This window comes from Monodon monoceros, unplaced genomic scaffold, assembly GCF_005190385.1.
Source record: "Monodon monoceros isolate NGI ecotype Baffin Bay Population unplaced genomic scaffold, NGI_Narwhal_1 Super_Scaffold_2, whole genome shotgun sequence".
NCBI lineage: Eukaryota > Metazoa > Chordata > Mammalia > Artiodactyla > Monodontidae > Monodon > Monodon monoceros.
Window position 1 is genome coordinate 93174634 of NW_021703776.1, and position 20018 is coordinate 93194651.

Below are 20018 nucleotides of genomic sequence, written 5' to 3' on the forward strand. Positions count from 1 at the left end.
ACCTAGAGCCCATGCTCCACAACAAGTGAAGACACCGCAATGAGAAGCCCGCACACTGCAATGAAGAGTAGCCCCTGCTCGCCACAACCAGAGAAAAGCCCGCGCACAGCAACGAAGACCCAATGCAGCTAAAAATAAAATAAATGAATTTATTAAAAAAAAAAAAGTACTTAGCCTGTGCCAGATACTGAAATAAATTTCGTTAATTTTTCTTCTCTTGTGTTTTTTTTTTTTTTTTTGCAGTACGCGGGCCTCTCACTGCTGTGGCCTCTCCCGTTGCGGAGCACAGGCTCTGGACGTGCAGGCTCAGCGGCCATGGCTCATGGGCCCAGCCGCTCCGCGGCATGTGGGATCTTCCCGGACCGAGGCACGAACCTATGTCCCCTGCATCGGCAGGCAGACTCTCAACCACTGCACCACCAGGGAAGCCCTCTCTTGTGTTTTTAATCTGTCTTCTCATTCTGATATTACTGTCATTTTAAGGTTAGAATTCCCCTTTTGTATTTTTCAGATGTTTTATCTTCTCTGTTATTTAAAAAATAATCTATTTACGTCTCACATGGAATGCCTTCCCAGGTTCATGTTATATTTCACTGGTTTGTTTTTCCTGGAGTCTTAAGTCAATTTTTTTCTTTCTGCATGACTGAGATTTTATTTTGGCTATTGTGCTTTTCTTTTTTTTTTTTTCACACTCCCTTTTCATCCCAACCTTTAAAAATAGTTTCCGTATCTGCTTTTAACTCACTAAGAATATAAAGTGAAAACCTTTTCTTTAAACTCTTACATCATTACTCCTTTTTCACTTGGCCTCAGATTTTTAAAAGATCTCAAGTTTTGTTGTTGTTTACTAATTATTAATACCGACTTGCTCCTTTTGTTACTGGTGCTTAAAGGTCTGATGGGATAGACTCCAGAATCCCATATGAACGGAGAGGGAGAACTATTGTCTAAGACAAGGGAACATCCAGCAGCCTGAGAACGAGGAAATGCTCCAGCCACATCTAGAGCTAGTGGCAGAGCGAGCGTGCAGCAATGCAGGTCACCCTTCCTACTTTTTGGTGGGGGGCGGGGGGAATGTGGATGTTTTCAGAGAACACGGTCTGGGACCAGAGCTAGAGGACAAGACTGCATGTGACTGGGAGAGTGGACCATGGGATCATCTGCTCCGTGTTGTAGATCATCGCACCCTGTCTGGATCCAAAGGGAGAAGACACAGCATAGACAGAGGGAAGGGGCAGAGTGGTGTGGCACACTTGTCAACCCTGTCCCGCACGTGGGTATTGCCCAAACTCTTATTAAAATCTGGAATGTTTTCAACTCTTCTGGTTTATATGAGTAACTGCAGAGGATTTTTCTGTTGAGATGGTGTCATAGTTATTCTAGTAGAAGGAGGCGCCCAGCATTCCATTCATTCCATTAACTTCCTAGGAATCATCTTTGAACTTTAAAAATATGTATTAAAGATGATGGCCTGGAGGGCTGGGCTGCAAGGATGTCTTACGAAAAGCCTCCGTCTTCATAGGTTGCAGGAAAAGTAGGTAATTGTGATCATCTCAGCTCATTTGCGGTGGAGGCTGCTGGTTGCTTGTCTAACATTCTTTCCCTTCTCCTCTCTCACTAACAGATCTTTAATTTTATTTGGTGCACGTGTATTCTCTGGCCAATAATATACAAGGAGAAGTCACTGGGTAAAGCCCCCAGGAAGGATCTTCAAAGAGTCTTAACTCAGCTGAAACTATGCCCTGTATCCTGTGCCCATCTTCTATTTCTTGACTGAAACTGATAGACCTTATAATTGGAGCCCTGGCTGATGGGCCGACAACCTGAGAACAAGGCTTCACGCTAAAGGTGGAGGGGCAGAAACCTAAGTCTTGTTGACCTGGGGCTGCCACAGCATCCCTGAATTCCTCGATTTGTCCCTTACATACAGCTGACATCAATCTCTAACTGATTAAACATCCTATTAGGAGAGAAGAGCCTTTCTCTTTCTCTCTGTGCACTAATACCTCTGAATGTCTTTTTATTATCGTTTGGTTAAAGTAATGCAAAAGTGTAAGACTCTGTTGGGTAAACTTTGAAGATCACTCACATCCAATGAGCATTCGGGTTATCAGTCACCACTGGTGTACAAGTCAGTTGCAAACTAGGTTTGTCTTTCAAACAAACCAGTCTTGTAGGTTTACTCTAGAAGTTTCTAAACAGAAAAAAAAAAAAAAAATTGGGCATTTGACATTTTTATAGGCCAAAATGTTTGGAGACCACACTCCAGCTTTTGGGAAGACTGCCCCTAGAGGCCACGAGCCTGGAGACAGTTCAGGGACATGCCAGGGACCCTGTGAGCTTGTGCATCTGGAGCTATCACTCATGTCTTGGAATAAGAGATCTGGGGGCTCAGCAAGTTGCTTTATTGCTTTTTACTAGAATTCTTATCACTGAAATTACTTATAAAGCTCTTTGTTTATAATAACATTAGCTTGCATTAGCCATTCTAAAGGGAAATAAAAAAGAAGAAAATTGCACATCCTTGGGGAGTGACAGATGTTGGAGAGAGAAAAACCCAAGAAGGAGGCAAAAACAGAAAAGCAAAACAAACGAAAACCAGAACCAGTTAAAAAGCCATCTCAAATCACCTGGAGTTTTCTACTCAGGATCTTTTTTTTTTTTTACATCTTTATTGGAGTATAATTGCTTTACAATGGTGTGTTAGTTTCTGCTTTATAACAAAGTGAATCAGTTATACATATACATATGTTCCCATATCTCTTCCTTCTTGCATCTCCCTCCCGCCCATCCTCCCTATCCCACCCCTCTAGGTGGTCACAAAGCACTGAGCTGATCTCCCTGTGCTATGCGGCTGCTTCCCACTAGCTATCTATTTGACGTTTGGTAGTGTATATACGTCCATGCCACTCTCTTTGGCTCCAAATTTACATTGTAGATGGTTGTGTCCCAACATAATGACTTCTGTGAGCTACAGACTTTATTAGGTCCTGCCCTTCAGCACAGAGCAAATTTAAATACTATGATTTTTTTATTCACTTATTCTAAAACACTTCTAAGCACCTAATGTGTGCCAGGCGCTGAACAAATTTTAGAAAGGATTTATGTCCAACTTTAAGAAGGATCTTATTACTTTGTTTTCTCATAGCTGCAGATGGCAGCATCACTTAATGCATTCTGTGCTATCCACCTGCTGTTAAAATTTAGTTTGATAACACATAGGAGATTATGATACAGGGCAAATTGTCCTCACAAATTTAAACCTCTTTGCCTCCAGGGTACAAGGGAGCTTTCTTTGAAGACCAGATCCCTCTCAAATATTAACAAAAGAAGAAAAACTAATTACATAAGCCTCAGACAACAAAAACTTAATTTCATATTATAGGCACCTAATGGGTGGTATAAAAAATGAGCTATGTCAGACAATAGAAAGGAATAGAGATATTTGTTGCTATAATGTCAATATATGATGAATTGCAAATTTCTGTTAGAACTTCTGGGTTTTATAAAGTTACTTCTATGTTTTGGTTTGATTGATACTTTTATTTTTAACATAATTTAATCATACGCTTTTTAAAAACGTTTCCAATATACCCATAGCTTTCTGACAATCAAATTATTACTGTATCTAGGATCATGAGTTATATAATATTGCGTATAAAGCCAGGTTTCTCCACAAAAGTCTTTCAAGGTCTTGGGGAGAACTGATTTGGAAATGAAGGCAATTCTCTACCACTGAGTTTCAGAGCAAAGAGAAGAAACAGATAAACTCACCAATGTGAGTGGACTTATTATTTGGATGTCCAAACGCAGAATCCCTCAACAGCATTAGGCTTATTAATTGACTCAGATATTGAGAGTAAACAAGCCCCTTGCCCAGTGGGGACTAGTTCAGTCGCCTTTGTCTGTCTTTATATCACTCATTCAGCCAATTCATTAAAGCCTGTTTCTCCCAGGTGCCTCCTAATGAGTTTCATTGCTCTGTTTATTGTGCTTGTTGGCTCCTAGACCTTTTTCACAATTTTCCAGGATTTCTGAATGCTCCTTAAGTACCAGTTTTGACCAGCCCATTTGCAGCTAGTACTTTAATAAAGGTGTCGTGAATAAATGAAGAACGTAGAAGGATGTGGGACAGGGTAATATGGGGAGCTGGGGGTCGGGGAATAAGCCAGACTCCCCCTGATACTTGTGTTCTTTGAAAGAGCCAGCAGGTGGTAGCAACACTTCGCAGCAAGGCCTCAGCTCAGTGCTGTTAGGACCGGAACAATAGAACCCCAATCCTGTCCCGGGTTTGAGAGGAGGCTACGGGTGGGCAGAAACCTTTTTTCCTCGCGGCGCTCCCTCCGTTCCTCAACCCTTCCAGGCACCCGCTGCGAGTACCTTCCACCGCCTCTCATCCGTGTGGGGAATTTCTCTCTGGGGAGCGGGCGAGGCAAGAGGCACCCAGAGGTCCAGCGACTTGCCCGGCAGTGTAAGTTCCTGGCACCGACCTCGGGGCTTCCCCTTTGAGACCCAGGCTTCCCTGCCCTTCGGAGAGGATGGAGGGAGGGCGGGTGGAGTCAGAAGCCCCAGCTGAGCAAGATCCAGCGTCTCCAACGCGGAGCACAGCTGAAGGCTAGATCCGAGCCCCTTTCGTACCCTGACTGCCTATCCACCCCCAGCCCACCTCCGCACCCTCTAAATTCTCAGTTTGTCTTTCCCTCCACCCCCTTCTCCTTCTTTTCTCTTTTTCTCAGCTCACGCCCACCTTAGTTCAAATCTGAGTGGGAACTAAAACAGCGGGTTTAGTTCCTGGAGTTGAAGCAGAAAAGCAGGGGGGGCGAGGGGGCGCGGGTGCCCCTGCCCTGCCCTGCCCTGGGTACCAGTGGCGCAGCTCTCCGAGCGCCGGAGCCCGCACCCGCGCCGGGGGCTTTAAACGGAGCTCCCGGCCGCCCGGCGGGCCGCCACCCCCGGCCCGGCCCGGCCCGCACGCCATCCTCCGCGCCCACGTCCCCTGGCCCGGCGGACGGGCAGGCCCCGGGCGAGCCCCGCGCGCCGGGGCCGCGAAGTGGTCGCCGCGTACTCGCCGCCGAGGCCGAGAGGGCGGGCTGGGTTCCCCGGAAGAGGGGAGAGGGAGGCGGCCGAAGGGGCCGGAGAGGGGGCGGGCCGGGCGGGGAGGGACGCGGAGGGGGCGGGCCGGGCTGCGCTCGCTTCAGCCGCCGCTCGGGAGCAGAGCAGCGGGCGGCGGGACCCGCAACCCAGCGCGGCGCCGGCGAGCGCGACGCGGGCCCCTCACGGTCCCCGGCGCCCCGCCTCCGGAGCAGCCCCTGCCGCCGCGCGGACCCGCGCCGCGGAGAAGGTTGGTCCCTGCACCCGAGCGGAGAGGCGGGCGGCCCCGGTGAGCGCCCGGAGCCCCGGCTCCAGCGCGGGGCCTCGAGGGGCGCAGACCTGCTGAGCCTGCGGCCGGCGCGAAGGTGAGCCCGGGGGTCGCAGGCGGCGTGGGGGGCCGGGGGCCTGCGTGCCTGGGGACAGGAATTCGGGTTTGCAGAAGTAAAGGGGCCCTCCAGACTGGGCCTCTGCAGATCCGGAGGTCCTCGTGGGGGAGTGCTGAGTCTCCGTCCCCAAAGCGAGAGCGGGCTTCGGGAGGGGTGCGGACCCAGCCAGCCTGGCTCCCACCCCACCCCCGCCTGTAACGAGCCGTCAGTGACACCCCGATAAGCCTGCTGCTGCGATCCCCCACGGTGTTTCCAGAGACACTCGGTTGGCTCTGATATAGGGGTTCCTGATCTAGGGGTCCTGGAAGAGGCCGGGCTCCCAGCCTGCTGAAGAGGATTGCCCACCCCTCCGACTCCAGGGGCATGTCTCCAATCCCGGCGGAGCTGGGAGGGGCAAGGAGGTGGATCGCACACCTGCCCTCAGCTCCCCACAGCCTATCCTGCTCCCGCGGCCCCATCACCACCCAGAAGCCCTGGAGTGGAGGGAAGGCTTGGTTCCTGGTCTGCAGCCCTGACCCCTAAATTACAGCCAAAGTCTACTGCTTGCTGCTGCCCCAGCTCCACCCGCTCGCTTTACATGTGGGTGCGTGGCCCTGCCTGCCCGACACCCTGACCCACCAGTCTTGGCTGTCTGGCACTCTCTCTCCTCCCATCCCTGGGGGAGCTGGCAGGGGCCCAGCATAGCCGATGTTGTAATGTCCCTGGCAGTGCCCAGGGAGAGAAGTGGCTGGGCCTGTTCCCAGTCAGTTAACCCCGGGCCCTGTGCCCGCCCAGGGAACTTGACTCAGGCTCTAGAAGGAGAGATGCCCGTTTAGTGGGAAAGGAGCTGTGGGAAGCTGGCAGTCCAGGGAAAGTGCCCAAGTGATGGGCACTGGGGCTCTGAGACTTGCCAGGTGCTGTTCAGAGGGGCCGCTTGGCTCTTTCAGGGCAATGCACATTTTTTATTGCAGGAAGATTAGGGTGCGGGCTCCTATGTACGTACCTGCCTAGTGACCTGGGGAAGAGGACTCCTTTAGAGTCTGTCGGTTCCTTCAGGGCACGAGAAGATGGCAGGCAAGGGCCTCTCTGTCATCAGAATGCCAGGGAGCAACAGGCAGTGATGGGCTGAGCAGAGGAACGGCAGGACCATCCCTCCTCCGGGCAGGGCTAGATGCTCTCCCAGCAGATCACCATCTCCAGAGCTGGGCCCTTGGCCTTGTGTCCCCACCAGGTGGAATGGGGATGCTGGGGTTTGGGGAGCTTTGAGCCTGAGGTTTCCCTTTCTCTACTTCCCTGCGTACCTTCCTCTCCCAGCCCAGGTGTTTCCACAGGAACAACTCCCGGGGCAGAGAGAGGTTGACAACTAGGGGTGGAGTAGGGACAGACCCAGGGTGAGGGGGAAGGGCTCATGGGCATATGCCAGCAGCGTGAGGACCACTCGGGATCTGCAGGGATGTGCCTGCTGCCACACACACACACACACACACACACACACACACACACACACACACACACAGCGCATACTCTCCTGCTCCCCTCCCATGGCACCTTATATACACTCTCCCTTACACACTCTCACACTTGCTCTCACGGGCACCGGTCCTGGCACTCATGGGCTTTCTTCCACAATCTTCCACTTACTCATCTCTCCTGTATATGCAGCAACTGCTCCAACACCCTCCCTGAGGCCCTTTACCAGGACCACGCATGTCCCCCCATCATGCACAGCCAGAGTGGCTCGTTCTAAGTGGCTGTCTGGCTAGACCCAGACACCGCCTGCATCTTAAAAGCCTCCCCCAGCTCCACAGCCAGCCGGGGAGTGGGAGGCACATTTGTCTGCCTCTGCGTGCTCTGGGGGACATTCTCCGGGGCTGGAGGCCTCCAGGGACATAGCACCGTCCTCTGCTGGGACAGTGTGCTAGCCAGTGTGTCCTAGCCAATCTGCACATTGGCTTCTCCAGCCAGGGCAGCAGGGGCTAGAAGCGCCAGAGGAAAGCTACCTCTCACTGTCTGCTCTGGATGCCTCCTTAAAGGCCTCTGGGATCCTTTTCAGGGCGGGTGGCCAGATCTCAAAGAGACCTACCGAGACCAAGGTAGAGATTAAGGGGTAGAGGCAGCAGCATTAAGCTGGGCAAGGATTATACTGGAATTTCCTGGGCGTTTAACAGCTGCAGAACAGGACAGACGACAGGGCCTGTGGTGCTGACCCCTCCCACGCTGACCCTGCAGCTAACAGGTGTGAGACACACCAGCCACTTAAAACCATTGGCCTCTTTGCCCTTGGGACCTTCCCTTGCCCTGCTGGCCCTTGCAGGCTGCTCTGCTTCCCTTTCGGGGCTCACTTTGCGGTGATGCCCCATGTGCGTTCCGAGTGTATAGCCCTCTCGGTCCTCCTCTTTCTCTTTGAAGTTGCAGGCCTTTGCTTACAGGATGCTTGACATCCTGTAAGAAAAGCATGGCATAATCAGTGGGACAGTTTGAACTTCTTGGGAGATAAGCTTAAAGGCTATCCAGGGATAGAAGTTATTTTGCTTTTATTGTTGACATTATTTCACTCATTCATTGCCAGGTCCTACTTCCTCTCCCTCTCTGCTTTCTTCTTACAGATGAAAATTTCTCGATGTTTTGAAACTTAGAGGGCACAGGGCAGGGAGGATAAATTGTAAACATGCTATACTAGTCTAAGTTTTATAAATATTTTCCTTTTTTGTCTAGATTCTAATTATGAGATTTTAATTATAAAAATAAGATATGCTCATTGTAACAAGAAAAACAATTCAAGTATGTACAAGAGACAGTTAATAACTGCTCCCCCATGCTCCTACAGTAACCAATTTTACTGGCCCAATATATCTTTTGCCATACCTTCCTCCGAGCTCACTGGGCTTAGATTATTTAATTTTTAAAAATTCGCTTTATGGATCGAGGTGCATAAATTATATTTAAGTCAGCTTGGTTTGTTCATAAATTATCATATTTAGCATTTTAATTTGAGCGCAGTAAACTTCTTAAATTCTTACAGATTTACTCATTTATTTTTAAATCTTTCACTTTTATAGATAACAGAACTCATAAGCTATGATTTAGAAGCTAAGATTCTACACATCTTTAATCTTTGCCATTTTGTGAAAACAAAATACAATCCTGATGCCTATGAAACTGTCATGTTTTTGTAAACTAAAGAAATGTAGCAAGCTTGTGGCTCTCGTGTCCCTACTGTATCAAAAAGATATAAAATGGTATAACCAGAAGAGGAACTGAGAAAAAAAACAATCTGGTCATAGAATGCAATTTTTATCACAAGAAACTTTGTCTCATCAGTCTCATTTTCTGAGCTATCATTTTACATCCACATTTCTGCTGCTCCTGGTGTTTTATATTTTTAAAACCAATACACATCTGAAATGTGAATGTTTTCCTGATGGAGATCAGTTTTCTGCCTTTTCAAGGGTTAGAGGATTTCTAAACCGTGACCGATTCCTTTCATGAGCTGGAGGAGATAGAGGAATCTCAAGCAGGCCACAGGGAGGAGGGTGAGGGGCCTGGCCTTACGGAGGCCTGTCTCCGTCTGTGTGGCAGCAGGGATGTGATTGGCTGCTCCCAGGGCGCACTCCTGGACCAAATGCGGAAAGATGTCCTCGTCCTCAGCCTCAATTGAAGGCACCTTTGAAAATCAAGTTCTGAGTCCTGCTTGTTTTGTATTCTAGGCATGGGATGGAGCTGCGTGATCTTGTCACTTATATTTCCGCCTTTGAATCTTGTTTCAAAAGAATCTGCAGTGGCAGGAATTAGTTGACAGCAATTTCTTCCATGTCTTAATAAAGTTCCCTCTATCCTTATTTTTATCCTTACCATAGAGGTACACTCAGTTTCTTTTTATACATTAAAAAATAAAAGACTTGGATTTATCTACTTTGTTTGATACGTAAGAACTGACCTAACTTCCTAGTCTCACTCAGCAACAGTTTTTTTCTGAGGAAACTTATTTTTAACCTTCAGTCTTCTGGATCCGGATCTAAAAGAGGTCCTCATCAAACAGCAAAAGTACACTTCTGGGTACTTGAAGGTCCTCAACCATTTCTTTTTAATGAATGTCTTTGTTCTTTGTAAAATTTCAAAAAATTACTTGTGGCAATCTACATGTGATGTCTCCACTTTATTCTTCCTGATTCCTCTTGACAACAGAAACCGAATGGATTTAGCGTGTTTTATCATTGCTTCTGCTCTTCTCTGGATCTTCCGGAGAGAGGCTAGCTTCATGTTGTCATCAAGATGCATACTAAGGCTATGTGCACACGCCCTATTGTAGCCACAAGCCACCGTGTTACTTGTATTGTGGGTCCTCAGAGCAAATGCTTGGCCATTCATCTTCTAGACTGTTCCATACTGCACAGCTGATATGATCTGCAGGGCATCCTTTTCTCTCATGTTTTGCTGTCTCTCAAAAACAATTCACTGGGATATTCCAAAGTGTTCATTATTCCTTCTCCATGATGATTTGTCTAGTTATAAGTTTAAGAAGACATGGTACTTATAGTTTCTTCTTTGTACAGATTCCAGAACCCATCCATGTTCTAACGGAAAGAGGCTATTTTAAAGACCGTCTGCTGGGCAAATGGTGTCATAGCCTTCATTGTTTAAAGACGTTCTGTTGGCATTTTCAGTTCTTGATAACAGCCTTTCTAAAGACTCTGTGACCATTTCTCAGAGAAATGGTTGAGGACCTTCAAGTACCCAGAAGTGTACTTCTGCTGTTTGATGAGGACCTCTTTTTGGTTCGGATCCAGAAGACCGAAGGTTGTAAATAAGTTTCTTCAGACAGAATCTGGTCTGCTCTGGTGTGTCAAGCATGCCTCCAAATTAAGTCACTGAGAGTTGGGGTGGGGTGTATGTCTACAACATGAATTACTTTAGGGTAGTCTTTAAACAGCCGTTGATGATGGGACAGTGCTTTTTACTTTACCATCTCCCGGTTCTTCTTGAAACATTTATATGTGAATGATTCTAGTAGCATTTGGGACAGTATTTGCAAAGAACCTCTGTTTTTTAGGAATCATTTGCCCTATGGAAATGCTTCTTTTCCCCCCCAGCTTTACTGAGATACAATTGACATATAATAGTGTGTAAGTTTAAGATATACAACGTGAAGATTTGGCAAATGGTCCTTCCTTGCCTCCATAGGCTATAAATTGAACTCTCTGTTTCTCATATAGGGTTCTAGAGGCATGAAAGGTAAATTTCAGTGGCTACTTGGCAGACATCCATGTCTGCCCCTGCAGATGCAGAAATGGTGTCTTTTCATGAAAACCACCTGGAGATAACACTGATGGCTTCAGCTTACAGCATAGCCAGCATAAACTGAAAAAATTAGATGAACAGAAATCAAATCATGATTCTCATATTTATCAAAATTAAATATAGTTTAATTGCTTAGTTTCAGCTTCAGTGTGAAATGTGTAATTTTTAGGTTCCAACTTCCGATTGACTTTTTTTTTTTACTCTCAAACTCGTGTCTTTTGAGAAACATGCCTGTTGTTTTCTTCTCAACAGAAATAAATGACCTCTACTGTCCATGCAACTCACAGACTTTTGAGACTCAGTCACAAGGAGAGACGTAGCTCACCACTAACCTTAGACCAACCAGCAAAGAAAGGTCTGAGCCTGCTCGTCTTCACCGTGACCCTGGAGGCAGCCAGGGCTCCTGGGCATGTGCTTGTGAGCCGCAGCGCTGTGCTTCTTAAGGCTCGGGAATGTTTTACATAAAAGCGTGAAATCATTTTGAGAGCATGAACACTATTTTGATTCATTTTATTAACCAGTTATTATTTATGGATTTGAATGAAATTTTAATGATTTCATTGAAAAATAATACGTATGCAAGATTTTTAATATATAAAAATTTAAGGGGATATGTAAGTGTCTCTTGCATTAGCCCCCATCCTCTCCCTCTCCCCTTCTTCCCAGGTTTTGTCTACCTTTCTTAAAGATCCTTACATACATATGTATATGTAGGTCCTTCTTAAGTTACCCATCAATCGGGAGCATACTGTATATGGCTCTGCAATGGACTATGTACTTTCACTTGGAAATTATTTTCATATCAGTATATAAACACTAGCCCTTATTCCTTCTGAAGGTTGTGCCATAATTTTTTAACCATCTTCCTATTGCTGAACAGTTACTTTACAGTCTTTTCCCTTACGAGCAACGCTGCAATAAATATTCTTGTTTGAACATCTGTGCAAAAGGATCCAAGTATACGATATCTGAAGGACAGATTCTTAGAAGTGAAGCTGCTTCTAAGTGACATGATGAAGTGACATCACCAACTGTCCTTCTAAGAGGATACACCAACTTGAGCCTGTATGCGCGATGAATGCAAGAGAGCCTATTTCTCATACCTTCCCCACCCAGGCATTGTTAATCTCGTAGAACAAAATGGCATTTCACTGTTGTTTCAACATGCCTCCCTTTCACTGTGAGCAAACTAGGGAGCGTCTTTTCACATACATGAGGCATACATTTAGTTTTCCGAAAGCCAGAGGAAAAATGTGCCCCTTGTGGAGAGAGGACCTTGGTTCATAAAATGTAGGTATGCCAGACCTACATAGCTCTATCCCTTCTCTGTCCTGGCTCCTTTATCAGATGGAATCTTTCCGCCTATGTTCTTTTCTGCATCTGCTCTCACACCCTCCCTCCCATCATACCCCTCAGCTCTCCTTCTTCAGTCCCTCTCGCTTCACTGCCTCTCTGAAATGTCTATAGAGTATCCGACATGGGGGTTGGGAGGTGTTGGGCAGGGGGAACCGTGTGTCCCCAGGGAAGGAGTAGCTTCTAACTCGCCTGCTTTTAATGAGAAGAATCTTCTGATTTTCTATGCAGGGTGGCCGTAGGAGGAAGGGAGGAGAGTACATGAAGAGAAAGAACTTGAAGAGCTCCTTCCAGAAGCAAAGGGGTAAGACTGGCCCAGAACTACCCGGTGCTCTAAAGGGGAGGGCCACGAGAAACAGATGCTCAGAGATGGGTCACCTGTGGAGTGGAGTGGGTGACCGGGCACATGGTCCTCTAAGATGGTGGACTTGACACAGGTCAGGAGAGAGTCAGCCTCCTGCCGGCCCTCACCCATGCTTGGTGCTGGGGCACTTTGCGAGCTACAGGGGGAGACCCAGGGCCAACTCTGAAGCAATGCGATTCCCTCCCACCGGCCTCCTCTGGTCCTTTGTGTCTCCCTAGGAAGCCAGCTTGGCTGCAGACCCCAGTCTTACGAAGCAGCAGCCCCACCTGGGAGCAGGGTGGTGGCCAGAGCAATGGTGGGAGCCCTGCAGATGCCTCATGGCTGCTGAGCGGGCTGCCCCGTCAGGGAGCAGGGTGGCGGGCATGGTGTGTGGCCTGTGGGTCCTGGCGCTGGTATCCTCAGTCCTGGCTCTGGAAGGTAAGGGGGAGGGGAGACGGGAGAACCCCCCCCCCACACACACCTGCCAGGGGAGAGCCAGCACTGATGGGAAGTGGGAAAGATTCAGAAAAGGCAGGAAAGGGTGAAGACACCTGAAGGGGGAAGGGAAGGGGGAGGGGAGACGGGAGAACCCCCCCCCACACACACACCTGCCAGGGGAGAGCCAGCACTGATGGGAAGTGGGAAAGATTCAGAAAAGGCAGGAAAGGGTGAAGACACCTGAAGGGGGAAGGGAAGGGGGAGGGTTTCAGAGAAAGGCTCCCGACAGACAGCTGTGCTCCTTAGTGAATTCAAGGAACCGGCCAGCTCTCTTTTTCCTAATGGGAATGGGGTGGGGTGAGACCTGCTGGCTGAAGGCCTGCTAACTGCGTGCCCCTTCTTACCACTGGGCAGAGGTATTGCTGGACACCACTGGAGAGACATCTGAGATTGGCTGGCTCACCTACCCACCAGGTGGGGTGAGTGTCACACTTTCATTCTGAACCCAACGCCGCCCCCCACCCCCACCCCGCCCATTGTGTTGACAAGATGCCTGCCCGCCAGAGGAGCAGGACTTCCGGGTATCTTCAGCTGCTTTGCATGTCATTAATATGCTAAGTTTCACCTGGAGGGATACGCCCCCGCCTCCCTGCACCTTTCCAGCCTGGAGCAGCTAATGCCCTCTGTGGTCCTCCCTGCAGTGGGACGAAGTGAGTGTTCTGGATGACCAGCAACGCCTGACTCGGACCTTCGAGGCATGCCACGTGGCCGGGGCCCCTCCCGGCCCCGGGCAGGACAACTGGCTGCAGACACACTTTGTGGAGCGGCGAGGGGCCCAGAGAGCGCACATCCGGCTGCACTTCTCCGTGCGGGCCTGCTCCAGCCTGGGCGTGGCGGGGGGCACCTGCCGGGAGACCTTCACGCTTTACTACCGCCAGGCCGAGGAGCCCGACCGCTCCGACAGCATCTCCTCCTGGCACCTCAAACGCTGGACCAAGGTGGACACGATCGCGGCGGACGAGAGTTTCCCCGCCTCCTCAGCGTGGGCGGTGGGCCCGCGCGGGGCGGGGCAGCGGGCGGGGCTCCAGCTGAACGTCAAGGAGCGGAGCTTCGGGCCCTTGACCCAGCGCGGCTTCTACGTGGCCTTCCAGGACACCGGGGCCTGCCTGGCCCTCGTGGCGGTCAGGCTCTTCTCCTACACCTGCCCCTCCGTGCTCCGCGCCTTCGCCACCTTTCCTGAGACGCAGGCCAGTGGGGCCGGGGGGGCATCCCTGGTGGCGGCCGTGGGCACCTGTGTGGCGCACGCAGAGCCCGAGGAGGATGGAGGAGGGGCCCAGGCAGGAGGCAGCCCTCCCAGGCTGCACTGTAACGGGGAGGGCAAGTGGATGGTAGCCGTCGGGGGCTGCCGCTGCCAGCCCGGGCACGAGCCTGCTCGCGGAGACGAGGCCTGCCAAGGTGAGACCCCGCTCCCTTGCACTTGCCCCCCACCTTTGGGATCCTCTCCTGAACGAGCCCACACTTCATTTTGTCCCCAGAAGCTCAGGAATAAGTTATCTTAGGAAAGGACGCCTGTTTTCTCCAGATTTATTTCCTAAAGCGCACAACCTTGCTCTCAGCAACCCATCTGAACCTTCCACAGCGATTGCTGGGGATCCTAGGGCTGCAGGCCTAAGAAGGGATGGAGATGAAAGGACTTAATCTCCTAGGCTGTCTTGGAATGGGGTCCTTTGTCCGCATTTGCCATTTAGCTGGGGGTGGTTCACCCCAGGGCCAGGTGACCGGGAGGCAGGTAGAAGGCCGTGGATACAGCTGTAAAGAATGATCCTGCGGCAGAGGGAGGATATGCAGTCGAGCCAGGCGGCTACATCTGGTGCTTGCTCTGCTATAGCCCCTACCACACCTCACTTTTTCCGTCAATGGAAATGTAATTCTGTGCCAGCAAAAAGGCAGAAGTAATGTCTGGCTGAGGGAGAGAAAGAGGGGAGAGAGGGTGACGAGGAGATAGATCTCGGAAGCCTGGGAGGATGGCTGTGTGCGGGTGTGGGGGGCTCAGGAGGGGATGGACTGGGGGGCCTGAGGCCTCTACCCTCCTCTGCCCCTCAGCCTGCCCCAGGGGGTCCTACAAGGCCTCGGCTGGGAATGCCCCCTGCTCACCGTGCCCTGCCCGCAGCCTCGCCCCTGACCCTGCGGCCCCTGCGTGCCCCTGCCTGGAGGGCTTCTACCGGGCCAGCTCCGACCCCCCAGAGGCCCCCTGCACTGGTGAGTTCCCCCACTCCTCCCCCGACCCCGGCCCCAGGGATGGGCGTGGGATGGGAGTGGGACCAGGAGAGGGAGAGCCTGGAGGGCAACACGGGGCAGCTGGGGTTGAGCCTGGAGGGCAACAAGGGGCAGCTGGTTTGCATTTGCAGTGACTTCTTTCTCCTGTGTCCTTGCTTTTCTTCCCCGCCTCCTTCCCCCACCTCGCCCACCTCCTTCCTCTCTCGCCCCATCTGCCTTCTCTGCTTTCCCCTGCTTTCTGTCTCCTCCCTCCGGGCCGTCCTCCCTCCCCTGCCTCCTTCCTTCCCCAATCACCCCCGCCCCACGACTCCCCTCTTCGGGGCCCTTCCCTGCCCTGCACACGCCCTCCCCAGCACCCCCGTCGGCCCCTCAGGAGCTGTGGTTTGAGGTGCAGGGCTCTGCGCTCATGCTGCACTGGCGCCTGCCTCAGGAGCTGGGGGGACGCGGGGACCTGCTCTTCAACGTCGTGTGCAAGGAGTGTGGAGCGGGCGGCAAGGGCGCTTGTCGCCGCTGCAGGGATGAGGTGCATTTCGACCCCCGCCAGAGGGGCCTGACTGAGAGCCGCGTGCTCGTTGGGGGGCTCCGGGCACACGTGCCCTACATCTTGGAGGTGCAGGCCGTCAATGGGGTGTCGGAGCTCAGCCCCGACCCTCCCCAGGCTGCAGCCATCAATGTCAGCACCAGCCACGCAGGTGAGCCTTGCCCTCCCCTAAGCTGCCAGTCACCTCCTTAGAACCCTCTCCCACTCTCCCGACCCTGGAGGCCGCCACTAACCCCCCACTCCAGTTCCCTCCGCAGTCCCTGCTGTGCACCAGGTGAGCCGGGCCTCCAGCAGCATCACCGTGTCCTGGCCACAGCCCGACCAGACCAACGGGAACATCCTGGATTATCAGCTCCGCTACTATGACCAGGTGGGGAGCAGAGGGGCGCCCGGCGGGGATGGTGGGAGCCGGAAGTGCTCCGCAGCGGGGCTGGAGGTGGGGAGACAGGGGAGGCGCCTCGGAGCCCTGCCGCAGGGGCTGTGAGGGGCGTGGGTAGGAGCAGGGGGCGAGGGGCCCCCACAGCTGGCAGGGAGTGAGCAGCTGTCACCCCCAGGCAGAAGATGAATCCCACTCCTTCACCCTGACCAGCGAGACCAACACGGCCACCGTGACCCAGCTGAGCCCCGGCCACATCTATGGCTTCCAGGTGCGGGCACGGACGGCCGCAGGCCACGGCCCGTACGGGGGCAAGGTCTACTTCCAGACGCTGCCTCAAGGTGAGAGGAGGCCTGGACGGGGCGGGGGCGGCCCAAGGCATAGTGAGGAGAGGTCCAGGAACCATCCAGGCCTTGAACCTTCACCCCAAACCCTCCAGGCCAGGAGAGTGGCTGCCCACCGACCTTCGGGGCTGTGGGGGGGACGGGGTGTGGGGAAGTGGGTGCTTGCGGGGCGGTGTGTGAGATCTTCCACACCTGTGACTCTGGGTGGCTGGTTCTCCAGGTGAGCTGTCCGCCCAGCTTCCTGAGAGACTATCCTTGGTGGTTGGGTCCATCCTGGGGGCGCTGGCCTTCCTTCTGCTGGCAGCCATCACCGTGCTGGCTCTCGTCTTCCAGAGGTGAGTCTCTCCCCGCCATGACCCAGCACCATACTCTCCAAAGCTCGGTCCCAAGCCCTGATGGCCCCGAGGTTCCCTGCAGAAGCGCCCGTGAGTGTCCTCCGCCACCACCCAGCCCCCGCCCTTGGGCCCGGCTCCTTCGAGCCACTGATCCCTGGCAGGACCTTGGCCTTCGTGGGCAGACTGGGGAGGAAATGGGAGAGGGAGTGTGATCGCAGGACTCTGGTTTGTCCCCCAGGAAGCGGCGTGGAACTGGCTACATGGAGCAGCTGCAGCAGTACAGCAGCCCAGGTGTGGGTGTGGCTGGGATGGGATGGGATGGGATGGGATGGGGGCCGGGAGGGCACCAGGCAAGGCTGGGCCCCCCAGGGTTGAGGGCAGCTCCTGGGCACCGTCTTCGGCAGTGAGAGAGCGTGCCTGGGGTGCGTGGGCCGCCCGCCTGCACACCTCCTCATAATGGACCCCGTGTGCCTGCAGGGCTCGGGGTGAAGTACTACGTCGATCCCTCCACCTACGAGGACCCCTGCCAGGCCATCCGAGAATTCGCCCGGGAGGTCGATCCCACGTACATGAAGATCGAGGAGGTCATTGGAGCAGGTATGGCAGAGGCAGAGAGAGGGTACGGAAGGGGTCCCAGCAGCGTCCCTCCTAAACAGGGCAGGACACTGAGTCCTTCCTGGAGACCCCCCCCCCAGCCTACACCTGCTCTCCCAGGCTCCTTCGGGGAGGTGCGCCGGGGCCGCCTGCAGCCCCGGGGACGGCGGGAGCAGGCCGTGGCCATCCAGGCCCTGTGGAGCGGAGGCGCCGAGAGCCTGCAGATGGCCTTTCTAGGCCAGGCCGCAGTGCTGGGCCAGTTTCAGCACCCCAACGTCCTGCGGCTGGAGGGCGTGGTCACCAAGAGCCGGCCCCTCATGGTGGTGACGGAGCTCATGGAGCTGGGCCCCCTGGACAGCTTCCTGAGGGTCAGTCAGGCTGGCGGCAAGGTGTGGGGGGCGGCTCGGGCCGGGAAGGTGGGCAGTTCTCAACTGTCCGGGAGGCAGAGCCGTGTCTACGCGTTCACTCCCCTGCTGCCCCACCTCCAGGGTCTCCGTCCTTCATTCCCAGACCGTTTGCTGATCCCCAGGTCCCTTTGCCTTTTGGTGCCAGTGTCTGTGCGTGATGTGCCGAGGTCCCCCACCCCTTGGCTGACCTCTGCCCCCCCCATCCCACAGCAGCGGGAGGGCCAGTTCAGCAGCCTGCAGCTGGTGGCCATGCAGCGGGGCGTGGCCGCCGCCATGCACTACCTGTCCAGCTTCGCCTTTGTCCACCGTGCGCTCTCTGCCCACAGTGTGCTGGTGAACAGCCACCTAGTGTGCAAAGTGGCTCGTCTTGGCCACAGTCCTCAGGTGAGAGCACAGCCTTGGGGCCCCGCATCCCTCAGGGGGCGCCGGAGGCTGAGCTGGAACTGGGGCGGTGGATGCCTCAGGTGGTGTATCTTAGTGTCTGAAGGGGCAGAGCTCAGCTGTGGGATGGAGGGATTTCAGGGACTGAGGACACTGGGGAAGAAAGGGGACTGGGAGGTTGGGAGTCCTAGAACCACCTCCTGCCCTTCCCTCATGCTGACTAGTGTCAGAGCCGCTGGGTACAAGTCGTGAACACGCCACCCTCAAGCTCTGTGACTTTGCACAGCCTTTGCATCTGCAAAATGGAGATAATGGCATCTATGCTACAGGGTCCTTATGGGATTAAACGAGAGGCTTGATGTGAAACCCTTGACGCATATCTGAGCACGTAGTAGTTGATCAATAGCTAGGACCACTGCTCTGATTATTGCTGTTGTTACTTTCAACCCCACCCCTCAGGGCCCAAGTTGTATGCTTCGCTGGGCAGCCCCAGAGGTCATTGCACACGGGAAACATACAACATCCAGTGACGTCTGGAGCTTCGGGATAGTGATGTGGGAAGTGATGAGTTACGGAGAACGGCCCTACTGGGACATGCGTGACCAGGAGGTGAGCTCTTGACCTAGACACTGCCGATTCCCCACCGCTATTCCTCCAGCCCACCAGCCTTCACAGACTCACACATTCGAAGCCCTCCACTCGTGGCTCTCATTTTCCATATCTTTTAAGTTCCTTTCCAACCTCATGGTTACCTGACAATACATTCCTTTCCACTAGCAATAGCCTCCAAGCACCCTGTGCTTCCTCTAACCCCCAGGTACTAAATGCGATAGAGCAGGAGTTCCGGCTGCCCCCGCCTCCAGGCTGTCCGCCTGGACTACACCTGCTTATGTTGGACACTTGGCAGAAGGATCGTACCCAGCGACCTCACTTTGACCAGCTGGTGGCTGCGTTTGACAAGATGATCCGCAAGCCAGACACTCTGCAGGGAGCAGAGCACTCCGGCGGGAGCCCCAGGGGCAGGTCTGGAGCTTGGGACTAAGGCGTGGGAAAGCCAGGGAGGGATGAGGCAAACCAAAAAGAAAACTGAGGCGAAGGGGCCTAGGATGAAGAGGGGACATTGACCTGCCTGCTGCTCCCCCTCAGACCTTCCCAGGCCCTTCTGAGCCCCGTGGCCCTGGACTTTCCCTCTCTGGACTCCCCCCAGGCCTGGCTCTCGGCCATCGGCCTGGAGTGCTACCAGGACAGCTTCTCCCAGTCTGGCCTCCACACCTTCAGTGACGTGGCTCAGCTCAGCCTGGAGTAAGCAGGGAGAGGTGGGGGAGAGGTGGGGGAGGGGAGCCCAGGCCCCAGGGCAGGGGTCGGCGCCTGGGATCTTGGAGACACTGGCCCCGATTTAATCCACTCCTTCCCCACCAGAGACCTGCCAACCCTGGGCATCACCCTGGCCGGCCACCAGAAGAAGATGCTACACCACATCCAGCTCCTGAAGCAGCACCTGAGGCCGCCGGGCTCTGTGGAGGTCTGAGCCCCGGGCAGAGAGCCCCGGGCCGAGAGCTGTGAACTGACAATGCCCGTGACCCAGTCCTGGACGCAGGTCCAAGGAGGACATGGGAGATGTGAGCCCGTCTCCACCTTGGCCACCGTGAGAAGCGCCCGCCTGCCACGCTAAACCCGAGCCTGGGGACGCCTCACTCCCTGGTCCTCTGCCCCTCCACCGCCCTCCCCCACATTAAAGGGAAAGAAGGGATTTTGCAAGTTGGAGGTGTGGTGAGGCCTCGGTCTGCAGGGAAGGGGTGGGAAGGCCTTGGAGCAGAGAGGCGGGGCCAGGAAGACCACACCGCAGGGGAGGGTGCACAAGGACAGCAGGAAGGACTT

The 20018-nt window shown here is 53.4% G+C and overlaps 1 protein-coding gene across 4 annotated transcripts; it reads left to right on the forward strand.

The window, feature by feature from the left end:
- Nucleotides 1–4302: 4302 nt before the first annotated feature.
- EPHB6 (EPH receptor B6) lies at nucleotides 4303–19919 on the forward strand. 4 transcript variants are annotated; one of them, XM_029234392.1, is made up of 19 exons: nucleotides 5309–5453; nucleotides 11004–11106; nucleotides 12336–12408; nucleotides 12687–12885; nucleotides 13300–13364; nucleotides 13587–14340; nucleotides 14989–15144; nucleotides 15516–15854; nucleotides 15949–16073; nucleotides 16258–16420; nucleotides 16644–16758; nucleotides 16997–17049; nucleotides 17236–17355; nucleotides 17473–17720; nucleotides 17970–18143; nucleotides 18600–18749; nucleotides 18958–19163; nucleotides 19287–19442; nucleotides 19560–19919. In XM_029234392.1, the coding sequence occupies exons 4-19, from the start codon at nucleotides 12786–12788 to the stop codon at nucleotides 19666–19668; spliced, it is 3033 nt and encodes a 1010-aa protein (XP_029090225.1). In that variant the 5' UTR covers nucleotides 5309–5453; nucleotides 11004–11106; nucleotides 12336–12408; nucleotides 12687–12785; the 3' UTR covers nucleotides 19669–19919. The 4 variants fall into 4 exon arrangements, with proteins under 4 accessions (XP_029090228.1, XP_029090226.1, XP_029090225.1 ...); XM_029234395.1 differs by lacking the exons at nucleotides 5309–5453; nucleotides 11004–11106 and adding an exon at nucleotides 4303–4471; XM_029234393.1 differs by lacking the exon at nucleotides 11004–11106 and having other exon boundaries at nucleotides 5308–5453.
- The last annotated feature ends 99 nt before the right edge of the window (nucleotides 19920–20018 follow it).